Source organism: Gobio gobio (genome assembly GCF_949357685.1).
Source record: "Gobio gobio genome assembly, chromosome: 20".
Taxonomy (NCBI): domain Eukaryota; kingdom Metazoa; phylum Chordata; class Actinopteri; order Cypriniformes; family Gobionidae; genus Gobio; species Gobio gobio.
Window position 1 is genome coordinate 44,062,538 of NC_137113.1, and position 24,807 is coordinate 44,087,344.

General features: G+C 37.3%; 1 protein-coding gene across 2 annotated transcripts in view; it reads left to right on the top strand.

Moving 5' to 3' along the window:
• wnk4a (WNK lysine deficient protein kinase 4a) overlaps positions 1–24,807 on the top strand; it is an 88,135-nt gene that overhangs the window by 26,747 nt on the left and 36,581 nt on the right. For both annotated transcript variants that reach the window (XM_079801621.1, XM_079801622.1), the window contains 6 exons: positions 11,127–11,299; positions 11,392–11,612; positions 12,953–13,110; positions 16,770–16,858; positions 18,651–18,870; positions 23,894–24,245. In XM_079801621.1, the coding sequence (XP_079657747.1) occupies positions 11,127–11,299; positions 11,392–11,612; positions 12,953–13,110; positions 16,770–16,858; positions 18,651–18,870; positions 23,894–24,245 (1,213 nt within the window). The remainder of the gene's footprint in view (positions 1–11,126; positions 11,300–11,391; positions 11,613–12,952; positions 13,111–16,769; positions 16,859–18,650; positions 18,871–23,893; positions 24,246–24,807) is intronic.

Here is a 24,807-nt window from a genome sequence, read left to right on the forward strand (position 1 = left end):
TATACATAATGTTCCTTTCAACTTGAAATGTCAGGAACATGAAGCATGGTGTCTGAGGATTACACTTTGTGCCATGTATTTCAACAGAAAATTGGAGCCCCGGAGCGTTTATATTCATTTTCATTCTGATCTCCCTGCATCGTCATCGTCTTCTTCCAGTGCTGTTTACTTGCTGGAATGAATGATTTTTTGTTGATGTTTCAGTACTCTGAATCCAGGCGTAATATTACGTAACTTGAGGTTTGTACTTTACGTCAAAGGTCTCAACAGAGAGACTTTCATTGTCTACAAATGTGCTCGGTGTTGTTTACAAACCTGATGCAATATGCATGTGTTGATTGTTATAAGTCTGATCTGTTTATTCCATTTGCAGGTGGAGGCCAGAGACACCTCATCGTGTGTTTAATAGCAAAGAGTTAGGTAATTAATGCAGTAGTAGTAATGGTACACTGCAAAAATGACTTTCTTACTCAGTATTCGTGTCTTATTTTCAGGTACATATATCTAAAGATTTCTTAGATCAAGCAAAATTAAAAATTAGTTTGGGCCCTATTGACTTGCATAGTATGTAAAACAAAACAAAACTATGGATGTCAATGGGGCCGATCAATTGTTTGGTAACCGACATTCTTTAAAATATCTTCTTTTGTGTTCAGCAGAAGAAAGAAAGTCATACAGGTTTGGAACAACTTGAGGTTGAGTAAATAATAACACAATTTTCATTTTCGAGTGAACTATCCCTTTAAGGCCTGGTTTCACAGACAGGGCTTAGATCAAGACAGGATTTAGTTCAATTAGAGCATTTAAGTAGCTTTTATAAATGTGTCTTCACACAGAGAAAAAGGGTGTCAAAATTGTGCCTTTAGGTATACAACAGCCTGTCGCTGGGGCAGTACCGTTAAAGGGATAGTTCACCCAAAAACAATACTTTGATGTTTATCTGCTTTCCCCCAGAGCATCCAGATGTAGGTGTCTTTGTTTCTTCAGTAGAACACAAATGAAGATTTTTAACTCCAACCGTTGCAGTGTGATGGTCGTATAATGCATGTCAATGGGGATATTTAAGAGTATGAGAGTAAAAACACATAGACATACGAATCCTGATTAAACCATGCGGCTCGTGGCGACACATTGATGTCTGAAGACACGAAACGATCGTTTTTTGCGAGAAACCAAACAGTATTTATGTTCTTTTTTTACCTCTTATCAGACGAATGTCATCTAGTGACATATTTTTCTTACACAAACGCATTGATTCGCTTCAGAAGGCCTTTATTAACATCCCGGAGCCTCGTGGAGCACGTTATTTGACGGACAGATGCATTTTTTATGGACTTCAAAAACAGAGCAACTATTACTGCCACTATAATGCTTGGATTAGCCAGAACATTTTTAATATAACTCAGAGTTTATTCGTCTGAAAGAAGAATGTCATATACACCTAGGATGACTTGAGGTTGAGTAAATCATGGGCTAATTTTCATTTTTGGGGGAACTATCCCTTTAAAAGAACATCTTTGTACCTTTTTTACTCCTAAAGGTGCATATTAGTACTTTAGAGTACAAATACTTACCTTAAGGTTGTAACACGGTTCGTTGTTATGGGAAGAATGAGTCGGGAACCGATGAACATTTAAAGACTCGAATAAATAAATGAACAAAATGAAAGTAAAAGCGGCAGCCTCTCACGAACGACTGCCGCGCACACACACATAACAAAACGTAAACAAAACACAATGTAAAGTCCAGGTCCCCTCTCGTCCTTCACTGGTATCGCTTGTCCTTAAATGCCTCCGGGTTCTCGGAGGTGACGCTCATTCTCAATCATGCACCGGTCACGCTCGCTCCTCCCACGTCTCTCGCTCGCCAACCTCGCCACAATACTACTATGAACCTTTTTGTGGTAAAAAAAAGGTACAAATATGTCCTTTTAAGAGTACTGCCCCAGCGACAAGCTGTTGTACACCTAAAGGTACAATTTTGACACCCTTTTTCTCTGTGTAGAAATAACATTACTGCTGTGCATCTTGAGACAAAACAATGGCACTGACATATTTTAAGATATGCTTTCTGTTAAAACAGCATATTTTAGACTGGGACTATAGGCTTAAGCCTTGTCTGTGAAACCAGGTTGATTCTCAAGTAAATGTAACCTGATTTAAGAAAGTTGAGATATTTTTACTGGATAACCAGACAAAAATAATAATAGTAATCCATATTACTGTCATGGACTCAAGCAATCAATTAATTATCATCATTTTTATATAATCTGATTGCCATTCTTCCCCTAGTAAGGCTTTTCTTTGCAAGCTTCACTAATAACTTGGAGCTTTTCTAAAAGGTTTTAAGATTTGACGTTTAAAAAACGACAGTAATTTCCGAGAATACGGTCTCTAACTCTTCTTCTAATGTTACACTGGATTTGTCACTGGCGTAGAGGTCTATTGAATTAATGGATGTGGTTTGGCACGAGGCTGATGCATTCTGGTCTGGGCAGTTAGGAGTTAACCAGAGCTGTGGAACTGCTGGCTCGTCCTGCTCTCAACCCCCAGCGGTGTGCTCTGATTGAACGCACATGTGTTTCTGTACATGTGTTCTTCTGAACATTCAGGGATATAATAACACAATGAGGAATTTATAATAAAATGCTATCCAAGAACTTACATCAGCATATCTTTTAATAACAAACAGAAATACAAGCACAAGCGAGAACTAAACTAAGATCTTTTAAATTGATAGTAACCGTTTATATAATAAAATTAAAATGGAAAAAATAGTAAGATTATGAAAATAAAACCACTTTCGATTCGCATGAACGCCAAAGGCATTTGCATATGATAACCAGGGGCTGGATTTACGAAACATTCTTAAAAATAACAATCTTCTTATTCTACAACAAGACAAGTCTTAAAGGAACACGCCACTATTTTTGGAAATAGGTTCATTTTCCAACTCCCCTAGAGTTAAACAGTCGAGTTTTACTGTTTTCGAATCCATTCAGCTGATCTCCGGGTCTGGCAGTAGCACTAGCATAGCTTAGCATAGGTCATTGAATCGGATTAGACCGTTAGCATCTCACTCAAAAAATGACCAAAGAGTTTCTATTTAAAACTTGACTCTTCTGTAGTTACATCGTGAACTAAGACCGATGGAAAATGAAAAGTTGCGATTTTCTAGGCCGATATGGCTAGGAACTATACGCTCGTTCCTACGTAATAATCAAGGAACTTTGAGCCGTCCCATGAGTGCAGCGGCGCAATGATATTACACAGTGCCTGAAAATAGGCTAACTTTCGTCAACATAACCAACGTGACAACCTGCTTGCACAGGGAGTGTGCTGGGGACTATTTTCAGCCGCTGCGTAATATCATTGCGCCGCTGCACTCATGGTACGGCAGCAAAGTTCCTTGATTATTACACATGCTAACGGTCTAATCATATTCAATGATCTATGCTAAGCTATGCTAAAAGTGCTACCGCCAGACCCGGAGATCGGCTGAATGGATTCGAAAACGTTAAAACTCAACTGTTTAACTCTAGGGGAATTCGAAAATGAGCCTATTTTCAAAAATAGTGGCGTGTTCCTTTAAGAAGAATTGATATTCTTCAGAAGAATGTTCTTAAAAATCATTGTACATAGAACAAGCTCCAATCTGTCTTAAATCCCCAAAAGTAAGATGTATAATGTACTTATTGGGTTGTATCGAATTAATTGCTGTAATTAAGCATTACAACATAACGCTTCCTGCATATAATACATATAATGCAACACCTGTTATTTCATTCATAAGAATTTTTTTCCTCAAGAATTGCACTTATGAATATTCTTACAAACGTCTTAGAAATTATCTTACGAAATTTCTTAACTTTTTTCTTCAGAAGATCTTTGTGTATCCGGGCCCCAGATTGGAAGTTATTAATCTAATTCAAATGTTGTGTTTGGTGTATTAATTTTTCATTATATAAACTGCATATTGCAAAATACTGTCCATTTTAAGACAATTATTTTTAAAATAATTATTTTTAACTGCATTAAAAATGCGAACCTGTTTGCTGAAGTCTGGTCAAGCCGGAAGCAACAAAAATATTGTCCACAATTTTTTAAATAACACCAACACCTGTCATTTTATTCTTCAAAATTCAAATGTTAGAAAATATTTGAGAGCGTCTTAAGGTTTATTTTCCAAGAATTGCACTTGGACTAAAAGATTTTCGTAAATCCCTCCCCAGAATTATTATTCTAATTCTAATATTGCATTTAGTGTAAGTATTTATAAACTTCATATTAAGTAACATGCAAAATATTAGGTATGTTACGTACAGTTTGGTCGATGTGGCAACTAAAATCAGGTTCTGTCCTGTAAATCTTCACAGTAATGCTCAACAATGATGCGTTCAATGTGGCAATAACAAAAAACACACAGCAAGTCTTTTTTCACAATGTCCCATATGCGTATACTTTCTTTTTGTCCCACACATACTTCAAGAACAAAAGCGCTACCATATGGCTGAAAAGCCTTTAGGTTCCTTCTTTCACTCATGATAAGCCTGTAGAGGTTGTTTTAAGGTTTGTAATCTCTACCTCGCTGTGCCTTAGGCTGTCCCTAACTCAAGCTGCTGTTTCTAGGCCGGTATAATCCTCCAGGATTGCTCCTGGTTAAGCCCACCATGTATCAATCATGCTGTTCTAACATGTTTTAACTGTGCAGGATGTCCCAGGATGTTAATTTTAACAACCCTTTAGTACAACCCTGCCCTTTTAGTACAACCCTACCCCTTTAGTACAACCCTGCCCCTTGATTAAATCACCAATTCATGAAATAAATGACTGTTTTACAAACTAGCTGTTCAAATTAAGCAATGAGCCACAAGAGTCTGTGCCTTATCGAGATTTCACCACTGAGTGACTACAGTTTACTATTCAACTTTTTTACAGCATAATCTATGAATATGTAATTCCCATGTCCCAGACAGACCATCCTTATGTGGTGGGGGTTTTACTGGGGCAAAAGTGATAATTCATTCAATCAGTTCATTCAAAACACGGAGTAATTCAGGAGCAAAAGCAGTGGCTGCGTCCCAAATGGAATAGGTCTGAATAGGTACTTATTTTGCTAACGGTTGCCATTGTTATGGGACCTACCAGACTCAGTTGTGTTGATTCAATGCCATTCACAAATCCTCTCTCATGTCCATTGGACGTGTACAGAATGTCGCTTTCCACATACAGTGCTTTTTTGACGCACTTAAGTATGAATTAAAGGCACAATATGTAAGATTTTTAGGTTAAAATATCCAAAAACCACTAGAACAGTTTTATTTATTTTGTTGAATGTTTCCAAATGTTTCCAAGAATGTTTAAGAATGTGAGAAATAAGCCATTTTAACCATAAATGTGTCACCTATCAATGGCAAAAAACGACATATTGTAGTTTTAAGTATATATTTATGTGTACTTTTATTGTTGTTGAAATAATGGTTGAAGTACTGCTGAATGTAATGACAAGCATTTATGGTATACTTAAATATACTTTAATGTCATTTCTAATTAAGCTTGTATGTCTTGTATTTAATTATAACTGTAATTAGACATTTATAATGATGAATTTGCAATTTAGTACATTTAGTAAATAAGTAAACTTTAATGCCTGTTTTCACAGACATGGTTTAAGTCTATTCCCAGACTAAAACGCATGTTAACTGAAAGCAACTTGCACTGACATACAGTATCTTAAAACATGTCCGTGCTATTGTTTTGTCTCAAGATGCACACTCTGGGTTTTTTTCTAAGGCATGTTTATAAAATCTACTTGAATTATGTCCTAATTGAACTAAAGTCTAATCCTGGCTTAATAATATAAGCCATGTCTGTGAAACCAGGCCTAAATGTAATATTGAATAACACACTACAGTTCAAATTGGTGAAACTTTAGTTTAGGGTCCACTTCTCACTATTAACTAGTTGCTTATTAGCATGCATATTACAAGGATATTGACTGTTTATTAGCACAAATTAATGCCTCATTCTGCATGACCATATTCTACATCCCATAATCACCCAATACCTAAACTTAACAACTACCTTACTAAATATTAATAAGCTGTAATTTGGCAAAAGTCGTAGTTAATAGTTAGTTAATAGTGAGAGTTGGAACCTAAACTAAAGTGTGACCTTAACTTATAATCAAATACTTTACGTACATGTGTTTTAGTATGTTAGTCAACACATCAAAATAAATGTACTTCTTTTAAAGGACGACAAAAGATCATTAAAACATGATGATTTAAAATACAACTTTATTACCAAGTGGACCTCTTAAAAGTGTACTTAAGTGTGTTAAACAACATTCATGAAAGTGTAGTCTTCCTTTTATTTAGGTTATATTATCTGCAAGTACAGTTTTTTTTAAAATATACTTTTAAGATTACAAGTACAAGTGCACTTCTTTTTCACAAAGGGGTGCCATGGTTGATTTTTCTGACTTCGCTCAGAACCATTTTCATTAGCAGAGCAATTGGCAATATTGTGTCTAAAATGTCAATTACTCAATATTACCTTCTTGTTTGTGTACCAGTGGTTGAACTTACAGCTTGTCAAATGCAATATTTTAATGGAAAACTCCTGTGTTAGTGTTGCTTACTCTGGCTTATAGGAAAAGCGTCTCTGCTTTTAGGAGGCCCTGGAAAGTCAAATGCATCTTTATGATATTTACATCCTGGAAAAAGGTCCTGGTTACCTAAATACGCGTTCATGCACTTCTTCGTATAGGCTCCGCTGGTGACAGTGAGACGCACCCGACACCCCTGCACCTCCGTCAGTTTGTTTTCCCAGCACAGATATAGTCCTACAGAGTGTATTTGAGGAGATAATGACATTAGCTGTGCTAAAAACGTGCCTGTGTGTATGAGAAGGTCTCGTTGCGTCACTAATACGAGGCAGGTTATGGGGACAGAAGCTCAGTGTTGATTGTACACATACTCAAGTCTGAAAGGCAATCCTATGTTGACTGAAAATGCAGAACTTATGTTTGGAGTCGCTAATAAGATTAGTGTCGTGTATATGTATCAAGTGTGTATGTTTGCCCGTATTTTTGCAGTGGTTGTTGGGGATAGGGCTATGCTTCAGGTGGACTGACATATAGCGTGAGTGAGTTCACTGAGGGCCTCAATGTGTGCGTAAGACCAACAATGCTTGTCAATCATTTGGTGTCACAAAGCCTTGGGCCTAGTTTGGGGAAGCGCTAGTTATGTTGGGTTGGGAGTGATACAAGTTTGAACAGGAATCAATAATTCATTTTCCCAAGAGGCTAAAGTTGCGTCCATTTTTTCTTTAATCTTCCCTGTGGGAGGACGCACAAGTCTTATAGAGTTTCAGATAAGATCTCAGCATTGTCTCAAATTATGCTCAATAATTTGGTATCATTGAGATACTATTATTAGTTTTTATATATTCAGTTTTCTTTTTAATTTTACTTGGTTAAAGGTTTAATAATGTTGTGTATTTTTGTCACTTATTATTTTCATACATTTTTATTTCATTTTTAGTACCTTGTTAAATTGAATGAAAATGAGAAATAGCAACTAGCTGAAATAAAATAAGTTTATTTCACTTATTTCTTTGAAATAAGCACACCGCCACTGGACTCTAGAGGAGTGGAGACGTGTTCTCTGGAGTGACCAATCACGCTTCTCTGCCCGGCAATCCGATGGATGAGCCTGGTTTTTTGGCGGTTGCCAAGAGAACGGGACTTGCCTGACTGCATTGTGTCAAGTGTAAAGTTTGGTGGAGGGGGGATTATGGTGTGGGGGTTGTTTTTCATGGGTTGGGCTTGGCCTCTTAGTTCCAGTAAAAGGAACTCTTAAAGCTTCAGCATACCAAGACATTCTGGACAATTTCATGCTCCTAACAATGTGGGAACAGTTTGGGGATGGCCTCTTCCTGTTCCAACATGACTGACCAGTGCACAAAGCGTCGCTCCATAAAGACATGGATGAGCGAGTTTGGTGTGGAGGAACTTGACTGGCCTGCACAGAGTCCTGACCTCAACCCGATAGAACACCTTTGGGATGAATTAGAGCGGAGACTGCGAGCCAGGCCTTCTTGTCCAACCTCACAAATGCGCTTCTAGAAGAATGGTCAAAAATTCCCATAAACACACTCCTAAACCTTGTGGAAAGCCTTCCCAGAAGAGCTGAAGCTGTTAGAGCTGTAAAGGGTGGGCCAACTCCATATTAAACCCTACGGATTAAGAATGGGATGTCATTAAAGTTCATGTGCATGTAACGGAAGGCGTCCCAAAACTTGTGGCAATATACTGTACAATGGCTTAAATACACTTCTTCTATGATATGCATGTTGTTATATTTAACTCACAATATTTTTATATTTTTGGGGGCATAAAATCAAATATGTCAGGGTGAAACAACTGTCCTGATGTCATGAAGAAAAAAGACTCAATAAAAGAACATTGAACAGAAAACCATAAATAGTTTGGCATAATCTTTAATAATCATTCCTAAGCTATTAAACAGTTGTGTTAACATATTACAGAAATTAGCTGCCATATCAAAGTCATGTGGTTTAACCGACATGCAGGAACATGCATGAAATATAGCAGGAAATGATATCATGGGGAAGACCTCTGTCGGTTCTCATGACTGCATGCCAAGGTCAATAAGTCTCTTAAAATGTCAAATAATTTGACCTTTTTATGACAAGGTACGGAAAGTTCTGGCTGTAAAATAGCATGTGGTACAATTCCCCCAAAAATTTATTTGTGATTTAAGAAATTAAGATAAGTCTTTTAATCTTGATAAATACATTTAAAAACCTCACAATTATTAGTTATGTATTAAAACAATAATTACTCATTTTAGAGGTATTCACTTTAATAATTTCTTACAAATTGTATAAATATTTTTTAAACCAAATACAGAGCATGTGTCTAAGAACTTTTCAGAGTATACAGTACAAGATAGATTATAAAGTATTTTTTCTCCTTTTCTTGGACACTCATATTTCGTTCATCACACTCAACTAAATATCCAAATAAATCTAATTATTAAACTAAATGAACCATATAAACTAAATTACTGGTCTAATTACTGATCTAAAGTCCACATTGTCACTGTATGATAATGGAAATGAACTGATGACATCACCGTTTTCTCTAGAATGGCTAGACGGCTGAATAAAATGATGCTGCATTATTTTCCTGTTTAACACTACATTGTTAAAAGCGCTATATAAATAAAGTTGACTTGACTTGACATTGTCTCATGTGTGTCTATTGTTAGGAATCTAAAGAGAAACATCTTTAAATACAGAGTTAAATGTAGCGCGGCCTCCCTCTGCCCCTCTCCCGTATGTTTTCTTCTCTGCAGTGGTCAGTCGAGATGTAAACACACACTACTTTTCCCAGAACTCATTGAATGTCGGATTCATGGTGCTTGAGCTGGTGTCTCTGAGGAGTTTTCCATCCTCCTCACACGGCTGAGAGGCCCAGGCCAGCTAAATCAAGCCTTTCATACCCACCAGAGGACAGAAATGGCCTTGTTGCCAAGTAATTGCTTGTTTGTAGTACAGTTGCTAAAGTTTTTCGCAAAACCTATGTTTAGAATGGGATCTAATTATGTGACAAGGGAAAAATATGATTATGTTACACAGGGTGCTTCATGTAAATGGTGAAATTTCTTGCGGTTGCAACCGTCTTGCAGGTTCTTATCTGTTTAATGGTTTTTTAAACACTAATTGCATGTTGTTATCTGCCAGAATATGCAGTGAATCATTCTTATGTACGTCATAACTCCCTGAAACGCCTCCATTGTAGTCTTGAGTTTTCCTCTGGGAACGAACATGTTCATTTAAATCATTTCCGCTCAAGGCATACGCAAAATAAAACGGCGGGAAGAGTTAAAGGGTTACTTCGCCCAAAAATGAAAATTACTCCATGATTTACTCACCCTCTAGTCATCCTAGGTGTATATGACTTTCTTCTTTCAGACGAATACAATCTGAGTTATATTAAAAATGTCCTGGCTCTCCCAAACATTATAATGGCAGTGAATAGCTGATTGGTTTTTGAAGTCCATAAAAGTGCATCTATCCATCATATAACTGCTCCACACGGCTCCGGGGGGTTAATAAAGGCATTCTGAAGCAAAGTGGTGCGTTTGTATAAGAAAAATATCCATATTTAAAACTTTATAGACTAAGATAACTAACTTCCGACGGAGAATTTCAATATAAGAGAAGAGGAGCTTGAGTTTGTTGCCCAGCTCTATCCGTGAGAGCCGTCAAAGCTTGAGATGCTCTTGTACATCGCGTCAGGGGTTACTCTTTTAGCGACCCGCATACAGCTGACCGCCGGAAGTTAGTTATTTTAGTCTATAAAGTTTTAAATATGGATATTTTTCTCACACAAACGCACCACTTTGCCTCAGAATGCCTTTATGAACCCCCCGGAGCCGTGTGGAGCAGTTTTATGATGGATAGATGCACTTTTGTGGACTTCAAAAACGGAGCAACAATTCACTGCCATTGTAAAGGTTGGATTAGCCAGGACATTTTTTAATATAACTCTGATTGTATTCGTCTGAAAGAAGAATGTAATATACATCTAGGATGACTTGAGGATGAGTAAATCATGGGATAATTTTCATTTTTGGGTGAACTTACTCTATAAAGCGGCCTGGTTGAGTTAGTTAGTAGTGTGTTGTGTAAATGTAAGGTGCAGGGCATTCCCTAGACACGCTCAAAGCAGTTGACCAATCACATCACACTGATCCAGCCGACCAATCAGAGCACACTGTGCTTTTGGGAAGGAGGGGCTTCATAGAGGCAGGAACTAAACAGAGTGTTACTGACAGACTGGGAAGAGAGGAGCTGCAACAATGGAGAATAACAGTGGAAAATAAAGGGTTTTTTGGACATTCAAGCATGAAAACCTATTCTAGTAGAGCCCAAAAACAAAATAAAGACTTTGTAAAAGGGCATATTAGCTCCTCTTTAAGAACTTTTAAGTCAGTAGTTTTTAATTTAAACTTTCCGTGAAGTGTCCACTTGTTGCAGGCTTTATATTCTATTCGTTTTCGTTCAAAATCTGTGTTTTTCTACTCTTTTCAGACTCGCAAACTGACCAAAATGGAGCGGCAGCGCTTCAGTGAAGAGGTTGATATGCTCAAGGGTCTTCAGCACCCAAACATTGTGCGCTTTTATGACTCCTGGAAGTCCACCGTGAAAGGTCACAAGTGCGTCCTGCTGGTCACTGAGCTCATGACTTCTGGCACTCTCAAAACGTGAGTTTGTCCTTCATCTCAGAATCTCATGTCATATTAATGCCTCTTTTTTGCTGCTGAGGTGAACTTTGATATACTTCCCAATTTCCTAGGTATCTAAAGCGCTTTAAAGAGATGAAACCGAAGCTCCTACAGAGGTGGAGTCGTCAGATCCTGAAAGGGCTTCACTTCCTGCACACGCGCACCCCTCCCATCATTCACAGGGACTTGAAGTGTGACAATATCTTCATCACAGGGCCCACAGGAAGTGTGAAGATCGGGGACCTTGGACTGGCCACACTCAAGAGGGCAAGTTTTGCAAAGAGCGTAATAGGTGAGTCATTGCAAACTACTGTAGTTTCTCAGTAAAGATCTTCAACCTCATTATGTTTCAAGTTTCAAATTAAACATTACATTTTATATTTGAAGCTTTCACCTTTAGCCACTATAGGAACTTGAATTGTCCTATCAAATAAAGGCAATTACAAAGTGCACTTTTTAAAAGTGTGTTAAAGGGTTAGTTCACCCAAAAATGAAAATTCTGTCATTAATTACTTACCCTCATGTCGTTTGACACCCGTAAGACCTCCGTTCATCTTCAGAACACAAATGAAGATATTTTAGTTGAAATCTGATGGCTCTGAAAGGCCTCCATTGGCACAATGGCACGGTTCACTCTCAAGACCCTTAAAAGGTACTAAAGACATCGTTACAAAAGTCCATCTCACTACAGTGGTTCTTCAATAACTTTATGAATCGCCGAGAATAGTTTTTGTGTGCAAAAAAACCCAAATAACGACTTATATAGTGATGACGATTTCAAAACACGGAATCATGAAGCTTCGAAGCATTATGAATCAGTGAGTCGATTCAGCAGTTTGGATCTCCAAATTTCAGCAGTTTGACATGCGATCCGAATCATGATTCGACTCACTGATTCATAACGCTTCGAAGCTTCATGATTCCGTGTTTTGAAATCGTCATCACTATATAAGTCGTTATTTAGGGTTTTTTTGCGCACAAAAACTATTCTCGCCGATTCATTAAGTTATTGAAGAACCACTGTATTGAGATGGACTTTGTAACGACGTCTTTAGTACCTTTTAAGGGTCTTGAGAGTGAACCGTGCCATTGTGCCAATGAAGGCCTTTCAGAGCCATCAGATTTCAACTTAAATATCTTCATTTGTGTTCCGAAGTTCAACGGAGGTCTTACGGGTATCAAACGACATGAGGGTAAGTAATTAATGACTGAATTTAAATTTTTGGGTGAACTAACCCTTTAAGAAACATAGTTATGAAAATGTGCTCTCTTTAAGTGACCTTTTAATTAATTATTATTATTTTAGTTGCACATATGTAACCGGTCCTACTCGACTCTCTCAGAGCGGGATTCGAAACGGGGTCTCTGGAGTGGGAGGCGGACAAGGACGCTAAAGACCGCATAGCCACTAGAGTCAGTCATATACTTTAATATACTTTTAGTATACTTCAAGTGCACATTCAATACAATTAAGCACACTTCTTTTTCACAAGGGTTCTGAGTGATTACATATGGTGGTATTGTATTCACATGATAACCGTGGTATTTTGGTGTACCATGCCCTAAAACACAGAATTACTATGGTACCTTTTTGTTAGCGTCATCTGAGCGTCCTCATATTGTGTTTAACAGGAACTCCAGAGTTTATGGCTCCAGAAATGTATGAGGAGAAGTACGACGAGGCGGTGGACGTCTACGCATTTGGCATGTGCATCTTGGAGATGACCACATCAGAATACCCATACTCAGAGTGCCAAAACGCTGCCCAGATTTACCGCAAAGTTACCAGCGTGAGTTTCAACCTGCTTGAATGATTGATATATTTAATGCTTTCATTTAGTGTGATTTAATTACGCAATAATTTCATGATTTGGGGGTTTGTTTCAGAAAATATTGATACACTCCTGTTCAAAAGTTTGAGGCGAGTACAATGGTTTTTAATGAAATAAATTAATACTTTTATTCAGCAAGGATGCATTAAAAGGGACAATAAAGAAATGTATAATGTTGCAAAATATTTCTATTTCAAATAAATGCTGTTTTTGAACTTTATGTTCATCAAAGAATCCTGAAACAAATATATCACACTTTCCACAAAATTATTAAGCAGTACTGTTTTCAATATTGATAATCATAAATGTTTCTTGAGCAAATCATCATATTAGAGTGAATTCTGAAGGATCATGTGACACTGAAGACTGGAGTAATGATGCTGAAAATTCAGCTTTGATCACAGGAATAAATTACATTTCACAATATATTAGAACAGGAAACAGTTATTTAAATTTGTAATAATATTTCAGAATATCACTGTTTTTACTGTATTCATGATCAAATAAATGCAACTTTGGTCAACATTAAAAAACCTACCACAAACTTTTGAACGGTAGTGTAAATGTGACCCTGGAGCACAAAACCAGTCATTTTTTGAAATTGAGATTTATACATCATCTGAAAGCTGAATAAATAAACTTTCCATTGATGTATGGTTTGTTATAGGACAATATTTAGCTGAGATTCTGGAATCTGAGGGTGCAAAAAAGAATTAATATTGAGAAAATCACCTTTAAAGTTGTCCAAATGAAGTCCTTACCAATGCATGTTACTACCAATAATACATTTTTGATATATTTACGGTAGGAAATGTACAAAATATCTTCATGGAACATGATCTTTACTTAATATCCTAATGATTTTTGGCAAAATTTTGACCCATACAATGTATTGTTGGCTATTGCCACAAATATACCCGTGAGACTTATGATTGGTTTTGTGCTCCAGGGTCACACATTAATTAATTGTGAGATTGTGAGATAAACAAGGTCTTATTATCATGCAACTGTGCTTTTTGCTAATCTTTTGCATAAGCATATGTCCATCCATTTAGTATGTCCTAGTTTAAACTCTCACATAGACAGTTCTGAGAACTTTAACCCAGCATGACAAGTGCCATAAACATCCTCTTGCTATTCCCTTCTTTCCTTCTCTTCCTGCATGTCCTCGTTTTCTAAAGAGCTTGCTGTGAGTCGTCTTTCAGCAGCGGTTTAAGACTTGTGCTTCGGTTTGATTGGAGCTTCGGGCAGAGTTTGGAATACCCCCTGTTCTGTATCCTGTTTGTTAAAGCCCAGGGCTCGTCTCATTCGGTATAATTTGAGAAAGGCCCCACAGGTCACATGTGGACACAAAGAGGTCGACTTCGATTATATAACTTGTTGACATTATATTAACTTGTCTGCCTCTTATTGCATTTGGAAAACTTTACCTCTAAATTACATCAGCATGTTTACGGCATGGCTCAGATGTCGTCTTCAGATAGATCTGTTAAATGTAAACCAATTTATTCAATAGAAAACCTTTACATCAAAGAGTGTTTCTAAGTATATCAATTCAAATGCTGAAGGGAAACTTTTTTTAGTCTGTAGTTAAAAGTATTTTTTACCTTCAACAACAACGACCTTTATTGAAACATGTACGCCATGAATTACAATAAACTTCTAGTAACGTTTTGATTTTGCATGTCAGAAAACAAGTTTATGATGTTTTGAGACTAATAATTAAACCTGACACGCACTTTATGCGGATGACGCCAGTGTTCTTGGTTTATAGGTTTGTTAAATAACGCGTCTTGAAAGAGCGAAACAAAGCCTGCTCTGAAAAGGTTGTTGAGTGTTAATGACAAAGCCAAGGAGCTCACCAAAGTGTAAACGCAACGGGCAGTCATCCAATACTCCCGTGAACTCCATGCTTTATTAAGCTCATGCTCCACAAATATTACACGAGTCCACAGGGAAAGTGACCTACTCCAGCTGAAATTCATCCCGAAGCTGTAATTCTTCGAAATCACAGTTTAACTTCACATTTTGTATAGTCGAAGTAACTCAAATGTGACAAATGACAGGCGTGAACTGTTGTAGATCTTAAAATGATTAAACCGTGCATGTGTAAGAGTTGTGAAGAGAAGACTATAATATGTCATGGCTTCATTAAATGTTTAAGTGGGTTCAAGGAGTTAAGAACAGATGTTTTCATACTGTCTTATTGTACTGAAAGTTCAAAAAATCATGTGCTTTGCTCAAGGGCACAACAGTCTCAATAGCTATGTTTCCATCCAAAGATGCTAATTTAACTTATGCGCAAAATTGGATTGAAAAGCACCGTTTGCATCCATGTGTTCAAAAGAACAAAATCATCACTTCCTGGGAAATTGGCACAAAATATCTGCAACAAAAATGGAAGTTTCTGCAATCAGGGAAGCCACTGTGACTCTTTTTTTATCATACAGGGCTCTATTATACACCTGGTGCGATGCGGCGCCAGGCCCGCAAGTGTTTTTTGCTATTTCAGCCCGACACAATTATCATTTTCACGTCCAGGGTTGTTTAAATAGTAAATGCACTGGCGCCCATCTGTTCCTAAAGCAGTATTTTTGTGTGTGATTTAAAGGATGTGTTAGTAATGTGCGCCTATAAGCAGGTCCACAACACGTGTACACTCTGCTTATTACACACACAGGGACGCGCAGCAGCACACACACATTTTTAAATATTAAAAATAAAAGGTTTCCTCTCTGGAGAAGCATTCAGTCTTTCCTCCATGTAAATAGCAAATCCGCCATGGTACAAGTGCAACTGGCTTTTAAAGGGAATGGGAGATGAGACTCTGATTGGTTTATTGCACGTTACGCCCCAAAACACACCCATGACTCATTAAGAGACTAGGTACAACCCTTTTGGACCATGCGCCGGGCGCGCCGACCATTATTCCCATCGTTAAACTAGCAAAAGTGGATTCGTACACGCCCTAAGTGAACATGTGTCGTGCGCTTTAGACCATGCGCTTAGATCGTTAAAATAGGGCCCACAGAGCGCAAAGACGAAGTTTGTCGAAGTTTCATTTTACTGAATCATTTTGATGACAGACTTTGGCTCAGTTATTTCAGAATGATCAAATCAACATTTCAGATGGTGTGCGATGCGATTGGTCCACTGGTTTGTCCAGTTATCCAATCACATCCTCTGTTGAGGAAGTCATGTGAGTTGTGCATTAAGGGATTTATTCGGTAATAGTATATATTCTGTAAATCATAGTTTTATGTGCATTACTTAATTTATCCGTCTCAACTGATTGCATATGTTTTTATTTGCATCTTTATATGCATCTTGGCGTTTCCATCCAGTATTTTTTATGCGATATCCCAAAATTCCCATAAAAATAGGTGGATGGAAACCTAGCTATTGCTATTAAAAAAAATCAACATTGCATTTGTGCAAATGAACTTGTCCAAAACTCTTTGCCTGTAGTTCTCATGTAACTCGTTGTGATTAGATTTCTGAAAGGGAATCATCTGATTAACATTTGAACATTAGATTAATGAATGGCATTATTCAAACTTGTTAAGCCTCTTTGACTGATGTTTTTCTCAAACTTTTGACATTTCCGCTGTTTTCAGGGTATAAAGCCAGACAGTTTCTACAAGGTGAAAGTTCCCGAGTTAAAGGAAATCATTGAAGGCTGTATCCGCACTAACAAAGATGAAAGGTACTTGACTGCAGCTCAGCCTATTGATTTGATTTTACACTTGATTTGAAAATGTTCTGTGATCCCAATCTGGTATTGAAACAGTAATGTTATATATATTCACCGATTCTCACGCTTATATGGAATTATTCTGCTAAGTCATGCAAAATATATATGCTGCAAATCATTATGCAAATCTTAATGTCATAAAGGGTTGCAGCAAGGATGAAAATAAAGGTGCAACTGTGATTTGAATGAAAACAAACTTAAAATAACAATCTCTGAATTTTCAAGATGCCAAAACTCGGCAAACAAAACAACCACTTTATATGGACAAGATCGGACAAAGGACACTGCAAACTCAGGGCTATATGTACAAACACAGACCAATGAAAGGAACCGAGAAACTGGAGTTATGAATGAATTAAAACAATAAATCACCTTAGAAACTAATGCAAACAGTGCAAAACAAACCAAGAATACAACTCAAAATATATTATAAATAATAATATATCCACAGCGATAAAATATTAATCTACTCTACTTTCCAGCAACTTGGCAAACCATGCAGCTTTGCTTTTGAAACTTGTATTCTTTGTATTTATTATAATATGTAATATGTGATCATTATATGACATTTCAATGTTTAAAATCATTTAAACGTATTTTTGTTTGTATGAATTTACAAGGCATGCTGCATCAGGGTTATTAATAAGCTAGAACTATTATAAAAATAATTTAAAATAAAGCTAAAATAATAATAACAAAATATAATGTTACAAAAACAAAAAAAATTTGGCAACTAACTGAAATAAGTTATAAGTTAAAGCACTAAAATTACTAACTGTAAATAAAACTAAAACTGATCTAAAAAAATAAATAAACAAACCTAAATAGTAGTTTAAAAAAAGATAAAATCACAAAATAACAAACATTTAAATATAATTTAAAAGGAAAATATGAACATAACTACACTGTAAATAAAAGATAAGATTATTTGGAGTATGTTTTACAAGAAAACACTATTCCAGTTTTTCTACTTTAAAATTTTACATTTAATTCAGGAATTTTTTGTAATTATTTTGTAATAATTATTACAATTTACTAGCAGTTTCTGAGTGAAAACTTTTTCAGTGTGTATAAAAGTCATGTATCACAGAAACTGACCCGGAACAGTTGCTGCCTTACATTTTTAAGTACAATCAACTTGGATGTTTAAGTAATTTCAACTTAAATGACATTAAACTGACTTAAACAAATAGTTATATAACATAATTTATTTAGAAAATTGCTTAACTTGTTTTGATGTGTTAATGCACACTCTAAAAACTGCTGGGTTAAAAACAAACCCAAGTTGGGTTGAAAATGGACTAACCCAGCAATTGGGTTGTTTTAACCCAGTGAATGGGTCGTTTAAACCCAGCGGTTGGGTTAAATGTTTGCTTAAAACAACCCAATCGCTGGGTTAAAACAACCCAATTGCTGAGTCCACTTTCAACACAACTTGGGTTGTTTTTTAACCCAGCATTTTTTAGAGTAAAAACATGGTGTCATAACTTATTGATCATATACATTTTTGCAGTGAAGCGAAACAAATATTTTTGCATGCATTTTCACACTTTCACCTGCGAATGAATTGTGAAGCATGAAGTCTAGCTTTATCCCAAAATCAATTATGCTTAAATAATTGTACTAATTGAAAACAGGTGCACATAAACTATATTTTCAAATGCAATATTTTTCACAAAACTGCGTTTTGTACGTAATTTCATACATTGAGTTTGTGTGGATTTATATCAATCTCTTTGGCTAGATACACCATCCAAGACCTGCTGGAGCACACGTTCTTCCAGGAGCACAACGGCGTTCACGTTGAATTGGCCGAGGAAGACGATATGATCAAATCCAGCCTGAAGCTCTGGCTTCGCATGGACGACACCAAGAAGCTCCACGGAAAGTACAAGGACAACAACGCCATCGAGTTCCTGTTTGAGCTTTACAAAGACGTGCCAGAGGAGGTGGCGCAGGAGATGGTGAGCTTCCCACATAACCTCATGCTAACCGGATCTCATGTCCCACTATGGTGTCTTACTGTCAGCTTAACGTGCTTATTGAAGGATTCTAGGTGTGGTTACATTTCTCAGCTACTCTGACTCAGTGGTTTACTGTCACTTTAAACCCTAAACCCAGATTTTCCCCTCAGGGATCAACAAAGCGTATGTGTTCATAGATGTTCGTAAATATGGGGTTTGAGATCTGCAACAATTGTCCTGAAGCTTTGATATTCACAGAGCTATTAAGGAAATATGTGTATCTTAGTAACCTATACCTGTCATTTAACAGGTGTTTGTTATAAAGCAAAACTCTATTGATCACATTTCATTCAGAAAACTAAGCATTAGTTTTTCATTTCAGAAAACTTTTGAGTTTTTGCCTACACCCTAATTCTCAATGCCAATTCTCATTACTGTAAGACAACATTTTAAGTAATTTTTCCTGATAATTGGTAATGAAACTGAGGGAATGTGCTGAATGAAAATATTGTCAACATGTAAACACATTAATGGTCATTAATAGTGTTGTCACAATATCAAAAAGGCAGTAGTCGGGACCAATACCAGAAAATGTCACTGTTCTCTGTACCCATTTTAATACCATTGGTACATAAACTACCAAAAACTATTAGAACTATTGGTAACACTTTATTTTACATTGTTACATGTACTTACTTTAGTAATAACTGTACAGTATTCATAATTACATGCAACTAACCCTAAAAAAACCCTAGAGCAAGTACATGTTGTTTAAACTATATTACTCAGTACTTTATATTACTTTATAATTGAACAATGACACCTCAAAATAAAGTGTAACCAAACTATATTATATTATTTAGGTAGCTATTTGAAAATACAAATTCAATATTAAATAAAAAAAATACATTTCAATAATTAAATAAATTCAATTATAATTTAATAATTAATTAATAATACATTGAAACAGCATATAGCCTTCAAATATAAGTACATTTTGCATTCAAATGACCAAATGAAAAGTTAGTGAAAAATAAACACATTACATGTAATCGAGCAGGTGGCAAGTTTTACACACTTATATTGATTTATTTCTTTTAAGCAAAATATTATTTTATTTTTATTTTTGAGTCAAATATGAAGCAGAAATGTTCTTGACAGCTTTCATAAGATTCACATCTTGAATGACCAAACCTGCAGAAATTACATAGATAGATAGATAGATAGATAGATAGATAGATAGATAGATAGATAGATAGATAGATAGATAGATAGATAGATAGATAGATAGATAGATAGATAGATAGATAGATAGATAGATAGATAGATAGATAGATAGATAGATAGAACGATAGATAGAACAATAAATAGATAGATAGATAGATAGAACTTCATTAAACAGAAATAAATCATTTAAAATTAAATTTCCATCTTGAATGACCAAACCTGCAGAAATTACATAGATAGATAGATAGATAGATAGATAGATAGATAGATAGATAGATAGATAGATAGATAGATAGATAGATAGATAGATAGATAGATAGATAGATAGAACTTCATTAAACAGATATAAATCATTTAAAATTAAATTTCCATCCCATTTGTATGACTTTTTCATTCATTTATTAAAGTCCCACTGAAGTGCCTTGAATGTATTGACGTAATTTCCCCTGAAACGTCTCCAGCTGTTAGCAGCTCCTCCCCTTTTTTAAAACAGCCAATAGCGTTTCGTTAATATCACAGTTTGACTAGAGCCTTTCTGTTTGGTAAAGCCAGAGTTTCCTCCTAATCTCGAACCGTTTATCATCATAATCTCCTCCATATCGCTTTGAAATACATGTGCAGAATTTAAACGGGTCCGATATGTTTTGTGGTTTGTGCTTTGCGCCGACTCGCGCATATGATCCGCTCTGCGCTCTCGTGTCTCTAGTCTAAACCAGAGCCGTTAGTGTGTGTGTGTGTGTATGTGTGTGTGCTGCGGCGGTGCACGTGAAACTAACGTGAACCCAGACTTCATTCGCCTCAACTGAAAGCATATTCACACTGTCTGAATCGGTTCCTATCGCATGTATAGTGCGCCATGTGCCGTTCACCATGTAGAGAATAGTAAATGTGTGAACAACTGACCGATTTCAGCCGCTGCTTCAGCATCTATTTATAGTGTAGGGGGCGGGGCTTCAGATTCTAGAGAGCATTTGATTGGACAGAAGATGTGATGAGAAGCTGAAGTCTGCGGTGATGCAATAAAAATCTGTGATTCATTTTAACGGAAGTGAGAGACTACGTTTTGAACGCTTGTATCTTCTAAATGCAAATTTTGTCATTGTTTTGGTACACACCAGCTTATTCATAACCCTAAGGCTAACAAAATCATCTAAAAAACTTCAATTTCTGTTTTTGTATTCTTTAAAACTTTTATTTATTTAGTCTTTCATTTATTTTTTGTAATATTTATCTATTTATGCGTTCATTTTATATTTATTTATTTGTACTTTTAGGTGTGCAACATGTAATTGAGGGAGGGGTTGAGAGCTCACTTGCATTTATTTATTTACTTGACTTATAATTTCTGCAGGTTTGGTCTTCCGTATCATTCTTTTTACTGTTTTGACTTTCCAGAATTTTCTGTGTGACCTTCACAATGTTTGTAATTTCCAACAATCTGTCGTCACTCAGTGTCGATTGCTTTACTCTTCCTGTGTCAGTAACGTGGTGGCGTCACTGAACTCTTGACCTTCATAAAGCACAACGTTTCAAACACACCTGAGTATGTCTCTGCTGGCAGGCTTCTTCTTGACACAGTAGGACCTGCCCCTCACCATTCACTTCAGCTTAAAGACGAGGCCTGTGTGTAACCCTGCTCTGTGTTGCATAACAGTTTCAAGGGCAGAACTTTTTAATCATCGGCGTGGAAATGTGAGAGCGGGGCCAAAGGAGGAAGAGGGTCACGTGACCGGTGATAGAACGGCTTCGAGCTTGTGTTGTGAAACTGGAGCCTTTCTCTTGTCCTGACGTTTTATTAGGCTGGACCTTCACAATCCCTCTTTTATCTCTCATCATGTCTGCTTTTCATCAAGAACAAATTTATCAACAAATCACATCGACGGAGGGTTATCATGTAATTTGACTAGCTGATGTGGTGATAGAGACTTCAGCGCGTTAGCCAACATTTTTTCAGTGAAAACACACTGTTCCAAAGTTGGGTGAAAGGTTATTGAGATCTCCATTGAAGAGCCATTTTCATCAACTTTATGCCAAGCTAAATTTTGCTTTAGATTGGCAAAGAATGCAGAATTTGTTGGCATCCATTTCCAACTCCATACCACGCATTTCAGACTAGTGAAAATAAAACAGCCAAAATACATATTTAAGTGTTTATTTTATTACACTTTATCTATTTGTGTCTGTATACATATCTGTAAGGTCTGTTTTCAGTCACAAATCTCCACTTCAGCAGCTTTACACACACCTACAGCTTTATCCCCATCTTTATTCGGGAGGCTTTTCCGTCCTTCGGATGAGACGTTAAACCGAGGTCCTGACTCTCTGTGGTCATTAAAAATCCCAGGATGTCCTCTGATAAAGAGTAGGGGTGTAACCCCGGCATCCTGGCCAAATTTGCCCATTGGCCCCTCTCCATCATGGCCTCCTAATCATCCACATATACAGATTGGCTTCATCACTCTGTCTCCTCCACCAATCAGCTGGTGTGTGGTGGGTGTTCTAGCGCAATATGGCTGCCGTCGCATCATCCAGGTGGATGCTGCACATTGGTGGTGGTTGAGGAGATTCCCCCTTCTATATGTAAAGCGCTTTGAGTGCCTAGAAAAGCGCTATATAAATGTAACAAATTATTATTATAATTATTATAATTATTTTAGAGATTGGATTGTTAATATATACTTTTATTTCAGTTAATGTTTGCAAAATGATAAAAGATACCTCTCTATAAAAACCTTTATACTGTCAGCAAAATGAAACTAGCTAATAAATATTCTACGCTCAACTGTTAGTGGTGTTTTAACAAAGTTGAAGAGATTGGCAACAACAGCATCTCAGCCACGAAGTGGTAGGCCATGTAAAATCACAGAGCGGGGTCAGCGCATGCTGAGGGTCACAGTGCGCAGAAGTTGCCAACTTTCTGTAGAGTCAATAGCTACAGACCTCCAAAGTGCATGTGGCCTTCAGATTAGCTCAAGAACAGTGTGTAGAGATTCATGGGATGGGTTTTCATGGCTGAGCAGCTCATCCAAGCCAATGCAAATCACCAAGTGCAATGCAAACCGTGGGATAACGCTTGAAGTGATTGGTCACTTCTCTGGAGTGACCAATCACGCTTCTCTGACTGGCAATCCGATGGACGAGTCTGGGTTTGGCGGTTGCCAGGAGAACGGTACTTGCCTGACTGCATTGTGCCAAGTGTAAAGTTTGGTGGAGGGGGGTTTTTGGTGTGGGGGTGTTTTTCAGGGGTTGGGCTTGGCCCCTTAGTTCCATTGAAAGGAACTCTTAATGCTTCAGCATATCAAGACAATTTGGACAATTTCATGCTCCCAATTTTGTGGGAACAGTTTGGGGATGCCCCCTTCCTGTCCCAACATGACTGCGCACCAGTGCACAAAGCGTCGCTCCATAAAGACATGGATGAGCGAGTTTGGTGTGGAGGAACTTGACTGGCCTGCACAGAGTCCTGACCTCAACCCGATAGAACACCTTTGGGATGAATTAGAGCGGAGACTGAGAGCCAGGCCTTCTCGTCCAACATCAGTGCCTGACCTCACAAATGCGCTTCTAGAAGAATGGTCAAAATTTCCGGAAATATAGTGTATATTAGTTGAAATTTGATCCTATTCACATGTGGTATCTTGCTGGATTCTCAGATGATGTTGTTACTTGTGGGATCTTTCTATAAAACATATTTAATTTGATGCAAATGAAAAAAACAAAACATATATTGTGTTGCACTTTCTCATAAAGTTTTGCATTTCCTAATAAACTTTTATCAATCGCTTGTCTTTCCCAGGTTGTGCTGGGGTTTGTATGCGAGGTGGACTACAAGCTGGTGGCCAAGGCCATGCGAGACCGCGTGACGGCCATCAAACGCCAGCGGGAAAAACATCGCCGGCTAGCAGAGGAGCAGCAGAAGAAGAAGAAGAAGGAAATTATTGAGGAAGAGCCTGAGCTGTTATCACCCAAATCCACCATTCAAACGTATGAGAACCCCGCCCCTTCTCCTGTTCAAGCCCCGCCCACTCCTCTAATCCCTGAACCTGTTAGCGGCTCATCGGATTCTGGGAGCTTCCCACTAGAGCCAGAGGAACCAGAGGCCGATCAACACTTCCACATCCGCCACACAAGCGGCTCCTCAGCAACCTGTAAGCACTACATCTTTGTTTTATCTTGTTTGTGTGATTACAGTAACGCTATTGTTATTGATCGGAGTAGTTATAGGCCGATACATCAGTCAGATTTGGTTCATTATTGGCCATTGAAAACCCCAGATTGGTAGACCACTATTTTAGATGTCACTACAGGTTCAAAACGTCCAAAAAGCCTCACATAAACTACATTGTGCAGTGCCCTAAATTCTCCTCAATGTTTCTTTCACGGCGTGTTAAGAGCGGTAGCTCTCCTAGACCCGAGAACAGCATGGCACAGTCAACTGACTCCACAAATAAACTCTTTTTAATAGCCAGTGTGTGTGTATGCTTATCGGGGAGGGTGAGGGGGTCGCTTACAGTTAGTAACTTATGCAGTTTGACACACTTTTGGAGTGGAAACTATAGAAGAAGGGCACTGTAATACGAAGCAGTAGATTTACTGCATTATTAACTGTAATGTTCCTACATCATGTGTTTGTCTTCTCTGTGATGACATGTTAATAGTGAGCCATGGTTATTATAGTTTATTATTATATATTTGTTTTATTTCGGCTAG